Genomic DNA, 11430 nt, shown 5'->3' with positions numbered 1-11430 from the left:
TAATTGGTTTGTTTACAAAGTTGGTCCTATGAACATGTTAGCCAGGGTGGTCTCGATCTCCTGACCTCGTGATCCGCCCATCTCGGCCTCCCAAAGTGCTGGGATTACAGGCTTGAGCCACTGCACCCCCCCCGGCCTCTTTTGATTTTTAAAAGCTTTTAAATTCTTTCTTCAATCTCTGTCACCACCTAGTTTTCACTGATGTAAATCACAATCAGTGAACTCTGTTCTTTCTTGTTCATTCACCCATACTTAAAGGAGATGAGGTGATCACGGATCTCTAAAAAAGGTTACTATAAAACTTGGCAGAACTATAAAAAAAATTGGACTTTGCTAGCAAAGAAAACAGTAATATCATGCTAATACCAAAAAAGTAAGAACCAACATCTGCTGCTAAAAACCAAAGATCGCTTGGTGTGGTGGCTCACGCCTGTACACCCAGAACTTTGGGGGGCCAAGGTGGGCAGATCATGAGGTCAGGAGTTTGAGATCAGCCTGGTCAATATGGTGAAACCCTGTCTCTACTAAAAATACAAAAATTAGGTGGGCATGGTGGTGCGCGCCTGTAGTCCCAGCTATTCGGGAGGCTGAGACAGAAGAATCGCTTGAACCCGGGAGGCGGAGCTTGCAGAGAGCCAAGATAGCCCCACTGCACTCCAGCCTGGGCGACATAGCAACACTCTGTCTCAAAAACAAACAAACAAACAAACACAAACCAAACATCCCACCTATAAGTCATCCAGTCAACTTGCAGAGCCTGGCTCACAGAAACCTACCAGTCCCTAAACAACTTATATGTAAGTCCTACTTACAGTGAGCTACTCATATGTGAGTAAGCAGCCTATAACATTGAGACCAGTACTCCCCAGTTATATTTAACCAGCTGAACAGTACCTGGCATACAATATGTGCTTAATGAAGGAATGAAATAAGGAAAGGAACAAAAAAGGGGACCAATACATGATCAAAGTAGCAGGTGTTTTCGGCCATGCAAACACAGTCAGGAGACTTACCCTATTTGTGGTAATATTACATGTAGTAAACAGTTTTTAAATTTAACCCTGGCCAGGTACGGTGGCTCATGCCTGTCATCCCAGCACTTTGGGAGGCTTAGGTGGGAGTTTGAGACCAGACTGGGCAAGATAGCGAGACCCTGTCTCAAAAAAAAATTTTTTTTCTTTTCCTATTCTGATCTTGTTTTAGGAAGTCAAGAATGACTGGATAAAGATGAAGAAAGACTATATACTTAGCAGGAGTGGTAAAGACAGCAATATTTACAGAGGTGCTAAGATACTGTGAGGAATATGTGGATAGCTGGTCAACTGAAGGAAATTCACACAGAATTACTTAATTGGTTCAGGCAGAGATTTTTCTCTTTTTTTTGAGACAGAGTCTTGCTCTATCACCCAGGCTGGAGTGCAATGGTGCGATCTTGGCTCATTTCAACCTCCAGCTAAGGTTCTAGCGATTCTCCCACCTCAGCCTCCCAAGGAGCTGGGATTACAGACACCCACCAACATGTCTGGCTAATTTTTTTTTTTGTAGTTTTTAGAGACAGAGTTTCACCATGTTGGCCAGGCTGGTCTTGAACTCCTGACCTCAAGTGATCCACCTGCCTTGGCCTCCCAAAGTGCTGGGATTACATGTGTGAGCTACTGCGCCTGGCCCAGAGATCGTCAGTGTATCTTTTTTTGGGCTATATTAATTCTGAATAAACCAAGAGTTGGGCTGGCTCATAACAATTATGCAGTAACCAATTCACTGTGTGCTGAGCACTGAACTAGGTACCAGCTTGAATTGATTCTACTCGGGAATACAGAATTTCAGACTCCCTTGGAGCTCCCTGCCACCGAATGGGGAAAAAAAAACAAAAGTGGACGTAGTTTATCCTTCATTTCTTGTTACTTGGTAGATCACGAGTATTACTACTGCTTATTGCACTTTTAACTGACTACTATATCTTTCAAGTATACCTGTCCTGACAGAATATAGGAAGAAACCAGCCTTGCATTTTAAAAGAACTAGGGAACATAGTCATGATTAAAAGGGTTCGCTCAAACTAGGTCTCTTTCTTGAGAACATCCCCCCTTAATTAGACAGACTGTGAAGACAGCAAAAAAATGAAAAGTGGCGAAAGCTGAACAACTCAAAGGGCATCCATGGAAAACACATATATAAGAGATCTACATACAGCAAGATAATGCAAGCTCATGAGTCTGCTCAGGAACGCAGTGCATTACTATACCTCGTTTTGAGGCGTTGAATTATCCATCAGCATCACATGGATTAGTCTGGGATCTACCGACTTGATCTCACCACTCTACAGTAGGATGGGAAAAAGATGTTTAATGCCTTGTCCACAAAGACATAATTATGTAATTTCCTAATCGATGTAATTATCTCTTTATTGTTTTGATTCACCTACTAGAATGAAAGCTCCATGAGAGCAGAGATCTCTACTGTCTCATTTACTGCTACAACAGGTTAGAACATGGTAAGCATTGAAATATTTGTTAAGCAAATGAATGAAAGAAGTGAATTCATGCCCAAGTGTGTCTTCTAGCGATGTTAATTTTGAATCCTGTATCTCTAAAACCATCCTATTCTGTATAGTATGAAACAAAAAACCTTCAGAATCAATAATCATTAAAAGAATCACTCTAGGGTTGGGTGCAGTGGTTCACGCCTATAATCTCAGCATTTTGGGAGGCCAAGGTGGGTGGATCACCTGAGGTCAGCAGTTCAAGACCAGCCTGGCCAACATGGTGAAACCCCGTTTCTACTAAAAATACAAAAAATTAGCCGGGTGTGGTGGCATGACTGTAATCTCGGTGACTCGGGAGGCTGAGGCAGGAGATTCGCTTGAACCTGGGAGGCGGAGGTTGCAGTGAGCCGAGATCGTGCCACCGCACTCCAGCTTGGGCAACAAGAGCAAAATTCTATCTCAAAACAAAACAAAAAAACAATCACTCCAGGCCAGGCATAGTAGATCATGCCTGTAACCCCAGCACTTTGGAAGGCTGAGGCAGGATGACCAGGAGTTCGAGACCAGCCTGGGGAACACAGTGAGACTCTGTTTAAAAAAGAAAAAAGAATCATTTTACTATTAGAGAATAAAAACCCTGTAGGGGGGCAATTTGATAGAAAATGTCAAATTTATTGTGCATATTCTTTGATCTAGTAATTATACATACAAATTTATTCCAATAAATAATGTAAAAAGATGTTCAAGGATGTTCACTGTGATATTACATGTATTAGTGAAAATACTGGCAATGATTTAAATGTCTATCAATTTTAGATTAGTCATGATATATCCATGTAGTGGAAAAGAATGCATCTATTTTAAAGGATGAGACAGATCTTTACATTTATATACAAAAATGCTCAGTGGGGGTTTACATATTTACCTCTAGTTTATAGATGAGAACAGTGAAGTTAAGAAAGTTCAATAGCCTTTCTAGGGGTTACACAACTATTATGTGAGAGTCAGGGATGGGACCCAAGTCATCTTACACATAATGAAGTGCTCACCTATCTAAACCATCCTTTTTAAGGGGATGGACGGACCTTAGACAGAATAACGCAGAGTCTCACCTCGGTTACAGACACCTCCATAAGACGAGTGATGGAGTCTTGATGGCTCACAACACCATAGAGCCACCCTTCTTCCCCCTCTGGCTGATATACCTTGACCCTGTGACCTTGAACACTGTAGGGACCTAAAAGGGAGATCAGTCAGTATTGAATATTTTTGGCTAAGCTATATTTCATAATTGTTTCTAAAAGTCAAAGGAAAATTAGGTAATGTAAATATTTGGCACTTTTGGTCCCCTTTCATAGAATTGAACAAATGAGCAATTCCAGATTTACCATACTCAGCAATTTAAAAACAAAACCTTAATGGTTTCTTCCAGTGGTCTTTGTAAATTCTTCATTTATTCACAAATTCCTTAGACTTTCCCAGCCCTCCAATTCCCCCTTGCCTCAATCTTCCAGTTCTGAAAGTATTATAGGAAGGGAAAGGAAACTTCAAATAAAAAACTATGGTAGTATGAAAATGTAGTTAGATACCTGACATGTACCTAACTATATGTACATGAAAAAAGTGGGAGGCCACTAAGTTGAATGTGCTGTTATGTTATGTTACGTTATGTTATGTCATATATGGCCGTTTACATTCTGGTATCTGAGTTTCAATAACAGTGGGTGGAGAGTTCAATTTACGACGTTTCCAGCCTTTTGCACTAATAATAGGCTGAACAAATATATAGCACCTGTCTTCCTAGGAACACAGAGTTTCAAATATATTACTTTATCAGCAGGTAATGTTACCCTGCAATTTAAGCTGTCCTCCAAAGACAGTTCCCCACCCCCCCGCCATATCCTTGTTCATTGAGACTGTATAGCTAAATCATTACCAGTTTTAGATTATTCTCTCTCAGAGCTAAAATTTAGATTCCATAACTTTTCTATGTCCTACCTTTCCTTCTGTCCACTCAATTTTCTTTTCTGCTACCAATTTTCCTCATATTCTTTCTTCCACTGTTACTTTTCCTTGATTATTTAACATCATTTTATCCTGACACCTTCCTTCCCCAATAGGTCAGTTTTTCTACCTTTACCTGTTTCGATTTATTTTGACAAAAGTGAAACAAGGAAACTATTTCCCTGAAAATAATGATTATTATGAGATTAAGAAAGGAAGGGGAGTGAATGTATAACATAAATGAAGCCAATAGTTTACACCTTTTGTGTAGAATCTTGGGCAAAACTTGTATCTGAACTTGAAAGCTAGTAATTTTTTTCATTCTTAAAAACAACATGCTTTTAACGTGAATGGGTCTGTGGACACATTATACTTTGCACTCTAAGTTATTTGTTGGTGTTAAGTTTTTAGTTCTTGAGAAACTTGTAGATTGTAACTTAAAAAAGCAAAGATTTTCTAATTCATTGCTATATCCCCAATGCCTTAACGCTGTCTAGTACATGGTAATATTTAAGAAATTAAAAAAAACTAAAACTCAATTCACAATAAAACTGTATATTATGAAATGCAGAATGAACCAGAAACACTGGTCTGAATGAGATCCTGTTTTTGCTCTAAGAGCATCTTTAAGGGGATGGATGGACCTTAGACAGAATAACACAGAGTCTCACCTCTGTTACAGACACCTCCATAAGACGAGTGATGGAGAGAGAATGAGATCTCTATTCTAGAGATCCAGCTAACTGGAGATACTCTTTATTTTTATTGCTTTTGAATAAATAATAATTATTATCCTTCATGTGGCATCTGACTCTGCCCACAAAAAGAAGATAAGTACAAATGTTTAAGGTTGCGTGGTATCCCATACTATCACTCAACAGTGATCATTCACCTGAATCAGAGTTCAGGGACAGAAGACTATCTGTTCTTACCTCGGCTGAATATCTCCTGTAGCTTTTGGTCACTGATCAAAGCATTAACTGTTTCTCTCAGTGCAGCATGTTCCAAAAGAATCTGGTTTTGGCTATCTGTTCCCATCTGGTAAAGATAAAAGAAGAAAACAACTGAATGTTAAAATGAATAGCAAACATCTAATCAGCTGAGAAAAATCATATCCTAAGGAGCCACATATCAACATTTGCCAAACAGTATCTACAGAACCTTAGTCTCAGGCTAGGTGTGGTGATCATGCCTGTAATCTCAGTACTTTTGGAGGCCAAGGCAGGAGGATCGCTTGAACCCAGGAGTTTTGAGGCTGCAGTGAGCTATTGCAGGGCCATTGCATTCCAGCCTAGATGGCAGAATAAGACCCTGTCTCTTGAACAACAAAAAAAAGAGAACTCTAGTCTCATGAAATGTTTCGCAAAAATTAAAAATGCTACGATCAATTAGGATTAGGAAACATTATATATCTTTCTACATACAATAGCCTATTAAAGGCTCTGAGAAGTCATACAGGAAAGAAACTTCTTTAGGCCAGTGTTTCCCATACTTATTTGACCACAAAACATTTTATTTCTTGTACATCTTTTTGCTTATTTCAGTATTTATCCAAAATTTACCAAGTGCTATCTCATAAAGTACTAAGATTATAAATATGAATAAAGCAAGGTTGCTGAGACGGAATGAGGCCTAATGAGCGGGGAAGACATATCAACAAAGAAATCACCATTAACATCTCACGGAAGACAGTTTAGGAAATAACTGCTCTTGTCTGTCTTAGTAAGACAGTAAAACTCTTAGAGTCACCTAATTTTCTTCCTGCAGACAGCAACCCTTACAAGTCAGAAATAAATGTATTTTCCTAAATTCTGAAACTATAACTCAGACACTGGTTTGTTTTAACTATTAACTAGTCCCTTTTCTTTGTAACTATGATCCTTCATGCTGCTTGGAACCAGTCCAAACTCCTGGATGTCAATAATGAATAGGCCCCCTTGGACTCAAGTTACAGAAACAGCCACCTCAGAGAAGCCACCTCTTCCTTTTTTTTTTTTTTTTCTGAGACAGTCTTGCCCAGTTGCCCAGTTGCCCAGTCGCCCAGGCTGGAGTGCAATGGCACTATCTTGGCTCCCTGCAAGCTCTGCCTCCCGGGTTCACGCCATTCTCCTGCCTCAGCCTCCCAAGTAGCTGGGACTACAGGTGCCCACCACCACGCCTGGCTAATTTTTTTGTATTTTTAGTAGAGATGGGGTTTCACTGTGTTAGCCAATATGGTCTTGATCTCCTGACCTCGTGATCCGCCTGTCTGGGCCTCCCAAAGTGCTGGGATTACAGGTGTTAGCCACCGCACCCGGCCAAAACCACCTCTTCTGAAGAGACTCAGAATTGTGGTCTTAAGTCTTGGGTGGTTTTAGGGTAGGGTAGAGCCGTGTAGAAGAAGAAAGAAGCCTCAGCCACCAGAAGTACTTTTCAAGGGAGCAGAAAAACTTTAAAATGCACAGGGAGATTGGGTACAGTGGCTCACACCTGTAATCCCAGCACTTTGGGAGAGCAAGGTGGGTGGATCACTTGAGGCCAGGAGTTTGAGATCAGCCTGGGCAACATGGCAAAACCCTGTCTCTACTAAGACTATAAAAATTAGCCAGGTGTAATAGCATGTGCCTTTGATCCCAAGCTAGTTGGGAGGATGAGGCACAAGAATCAGTTGAAACTGGGAGGTGGAGGTTGCAGTAAGATGAGATCAAGCCACTGCACTCTAACCTAGGTGACTGTCTCCTAGGTGACTATTTATATAAATAAACAAATAAATAAACAAACATTTTAAAATACCAGGCGCAGTGGCTCACGCCTGTAATCCCAGCATTTTGGGAAGGCCAAGGCAGGTGGATCGCCTGAAGTCAAGAGTTCGAGACCAGCCTGACCAACATGGTGAAACCCTATCTCTACTAATAATACAAAAATTATCTGGGTTTGGTGGCACATGCCTCTAATCCCAGCTACTTGGGAGGCTGAGGCAGGATAAATGCTTGAATCCAGGAGGCAGAGGTTTCAGCAAGCCAAGATCATGCCATCGCACTCCAGCCTGGGCAACAAGAGCAAAACTCTGTCTCAAAAAAATAAGTAAATAAATAAATAAAGGCACAGCATATTTATTGGAGGAAGTAATATAAGAAACGCTAATATGTTCCCACCTAGCAAAAGGGGAAACGCCTACATTTATATCAACAAAGAAATTAGCAATGAGAAAAAAATAGGCTCAAGGCTAGAGCAAGTGTTAAATACCTGAAACAGATGCAGCCCATTGGCATCTGACAGGAACCGAAGCTCTCGATCCAGAAGATATTCCACTGGAACCACAGAACCCAAACCCAGTTTATCTACAAGGGGAGTAAAAGTCTGTGAAGTACAATGACAAGAAATTGATTAGAATTTGGGAATAAAAAAAATAGCAATTCAAACAAATCTCTAACTTCAAAGAAAGAATTATTATATCTTTCACCCCAGTAAATACTGATAAGCTAAAGCATAAGTCCTTGGAAACATTCCCAACCTGGTGTCTACCCCTCAAACAGTCATGGGAAGCTAACTAATGCAGAAAGTCAGCTCAGTACTCTTATTGGCTAAAAAGGACAAGAGGAATCAGAAATTCTCCTAATTCTGCCTAGGGACAGGGCTAATCTTGTCAGGTTTCAAGGGAGCTAAATTACAGTAAATTCCCAGAATAAAGAGTTATACTGTTATCATCGCTAGAACTCTTGAAATCTTTGTGAAATTTATAAAATAATTAACGGCATAAATATGCATGGTTAACTCATATTAGCATTTCATAAATAAACAGCCTACAAAAAAGTCATGAAGAGACCCCACATGCACATATACAAGAGCTTCTCCTAAAAGTTCAACTGGAAAGTGGCCTTAAAAACAAATGAGGCCGGGCTCAGTGGCTTCTGCCTGTAATCCCAGCAATTTGGGAGGCCAAGGTGGGTGGATCACCTGAGGTCCGGAGTTTGAGACCAACCTGACCAACATGGTGAAACTCCGTCTCTACTAAAAATAGAAAATTAGCCCACTGTGGTTGTGTGCCCCTGTAATCCCAGTTACTTGGGAGGCTGAGGCAGCAGAATCGCTTGAACCCAGGAGGCGGGGGTTGCAGTGAGCCGAGACAGCGCCATTGCACTCCAGCGTGGGCAACAAGAATGAAACTCCTTCTCAACAACAACAACAACAACAACAAAAAACAAATGAAAGGGCTGGGCGAAGTGACTCACCTGAGGTTAGAAGTTCAAGACCAGCCTGGACAACATGGTAAAACCCTGTCTCTACTAAAAATACAAAAATTAGCTAGGCATGGTGGCGCACGCCTGTAATCCCAGCCACCTGGGAGGCTGAGGCAGGAGAATCGCTTGAACCCGGGAGGCGGAGGTTGCAGTGAGCCTAGATTGTGCCACTGCACTCCAGCCTGGGTGACAGGGTGAGACTCTGTCTCAAAACAACAACAACAAAAAAAACAAATGAAAAGACAGTTTAGTAAGTGATGATATATACCATCAATAGGTTAAAAAATTGTTTTGAATATTATTTATTTAATTTGGTTAGCCACATGAGAATTAGGATTTTTTAGAAGTTACCATTTATACCCATACTTTGCTAATAGGACAGACAGAAACAAATGGATACTCTCACAATTAAATTTTATAACACACAGTCAGGCACAGTGGCTCACGCCTACAATCCCAGCACTTTGGGAGGCTGAAGCAGGTGGACTGCTTGAGCCCAGGAGTTCAAGACCAGCCTAGGCAACATGATGAGCAACCATCCCTATAAAAAATACAAAAATTAGGCTGGGTGCAGTGCTGTGCATCTGTAGTCCCAGCTTCTTGGGAGGCTGAGGTGGGAGGATGGTTTAAGCCTGAGGGTCAGAGGTTGCAGTGAGCTGTGATTGCACCACTGCATTCCAGCCTGAGTGACAGAGCCAGACCCCGTCTCAAAAAAATAAAATAAATTTTATAATGCTATTTTATTTCACTCCATAATTGAAAAAAAACTTCAAAGGTTATAAATAATGTTTCAAAACCTTGCTCTGAGAAAAGACTAAAGGTGAAAAAATTCTTTTCATTGTTGTTTTTTTTGTTTTTGAGACAGGGGTCTCACTCTGTCACCCAGGCTGGATACAGTGGCACAATCATGGCTCACCGTGGCCTCAACCTCCTGGGCTCAAGCCATCCTCCCACCTCAGCCCCACAAGTAGCTGGGACCACAGACATGTGTTACCAGACCTAGCTAATTTTTGTATTTTTTGTAGAGATGGGGTTTTGGCATGTTACCAGGATGGTCTCAAACTCCTGAGCTTAAGTGATCTTTCTGCCTCAGTCTCCCAAAGTGCTGGGATTACAAGGCATGAGCCACCATGTCCGGCCAAAAAAATTCTTTCATATCAAATATCACCTAATATAAAACATTTTGGAGGACAAAGGAGAAAAGACTGCTCCTAATTTTTGCATTAGTAACTTAAGAATAAACATATGTTGGCCGGGCACGGTGGCTCAAGCCTGTAATCCCAGCACTTTGGGAGGCCGAGACGGGTGGATCACGAGGTCAGGAGATCGAGACCATCCTGGCTAACACGGTGAAACCCCGTCTCTACTAAAAAATACAAAAAAAACTAGCCGGGCGAGGTGGCGGGCGCCTGTAGTCCCAGCTACACGGGAGGCTGAGGCAGGAGAATGGCGGGAACCCGGGAGGCGGAGCTTGTAGTGAGCTGAGATCTGGCCACTGCACTCCAGCCCGGGCGACAGAGCGAGACTCCGTCTCAAAAAAAAAAAAAAAAGAATAAACATATGTTAAGGACAAAGTATATAGTTCTTATACATACTCTGTAACATGTCATAGTTACATTATAGGAGTAAAGCTCAGATACGTTCCCACCCAGTAAAAGCCACTCACCAGGGCTGGCCATTGTGCAATGGAGACTCGAGTGCCCTGGAGAAGGACTGGGTCCTCACGGGGTGCCCATACAAGAGATCCTTCCAGCAGAAGCACAATAACTTCTTCAGCATGAACTTTTACCCAGGAGTGTTGTTTCCAGTTACAGCCATCAAATTCTACAAAGATCTGCAAAAAAGAGATAAAAAGCAGTTTGGAAGTCACACTTGGAAAAATCTCACACTATACTTATAAATGAACATAAACCCCACTGTTTTGAACAACTGACTAGGAATAATTCTAACTTGTGTTTAAGATCTTTTAATGGATGTCAATAAAAACTGATCTTCAGAGCCAGGAAGCTGGTCTCAGCCCCATTCTGAAAAGGAGGAACAGAGTTAAGGAGGTATGAACTATTTACAGTCATTCAGTAATTTTTAGTCATGTCCCTACTGAAATTTACAACTCTTAGTTTCTAATTCATATCTACACAAACTAGCTGAGGGCATACTATACTAAGTTCAGGAGTACAGAAAGGAATCTGGCATACTTCTTGGTCTCAAAAAGCTCATAATCCAATGGGAAGAAATTTTTAATACTTCTATTGCAATTGACTGTGAACTTTAATTATTTTTTCAATAGGTGATGTATGTATATGGCAAAAATTCAAAAAGATAAAATGCTGAAAAACATCGTTCTCCCATTCCTGTGTGTGGATTCTATTGATTGATTGATTGAGACAGGGCCTCACTCTGTCGCCCAAGCTGCAGTGAAATGGCGTGATCTCAGCTCACTGCAACCTCTGCATCCTGGGCTCAAATGATCCTCCTGCCTCAGTCCCCCAAGTAGCTAGAACTACTAGCATATGCCATCATGCCCAGCTTATTTTTTGTAGAGACACAGTTTCACCATGTTGCCCAGGCTGGTCTTGAACTTCTGAACAAGGGATCTGCCCACCTCGGCCTCACAAAGTCTGGGATTACAGGTGTGAGTCACTGGGCCCAGCCTTTTTTAAAATTTAAAATTAAATTAAAATTAATTATTTCAGTAGAGATAGGGTCTTGCTATGTTACCCA

At 41.2% G+C, this 11430-nt stretch overlaps 1 protein-coding gene across 2 annotated transcripts in view; it reads right to left on the bottom strand.

Moving 5' to 3' along the window:
- Positions 1 to 10544, bottom strand: part of KDM3B (lysine (K)-specific demethylase 3B) — a 66828-nt gene extending 56284 nt beyond the window's left edge. Inside the window, exons 1-5 of one of the 2 annotated variants that reach the window (XM_011935301.1) lie at positions 10376 to 10544; positions 7715 to 7828; positions 5422 to 5527; positions 3598 to 3722; positions 2246 to 2320 (exon numbers count right to left, since the gene is read on the bottom strand). Coding sequence is in view for 1 of the 2 variants with exons in the window: in XM_011935300.1 (XP_011790690.1) it covers positions 2246 to 2320; positions 3598 to 3722; positions 5422 to 5527 (306 nt within the window). In the remaining variant the exon portion in view is untranslated. The remainder of the gene's footprint in view (positions 1 to 2245; positions 2321 to 3597; positions 3723 to 5421; positions 5528 to 7714; positions 7829 to 10375) is intronic. The other variant, XM_011935300.1, reaches the window with a different exon arrangement.
- Between the last annotated feature and the right edge of the window lie 886 nt (positions 10545 to 11430).

The sequence above is a fragment of the Colobus angolensis genome, unplaced genomic scaffold (assembly GCF_000951035.1).
Source record: "Colobus angolensis palliatus isolate OR3802 unplaced genomic scaffold, Cang.pa_1.0 Scaffold142, whole genome shotgun sequence".
NCBI lineage: Eukaryota > Metazoa > Chordata > Mammalia > Primates > Cercopithecidae > Colobus > Colobus angolensis.
This window is presented reverse-complemented; position numbering and strand designations above follow the sequence as displayed.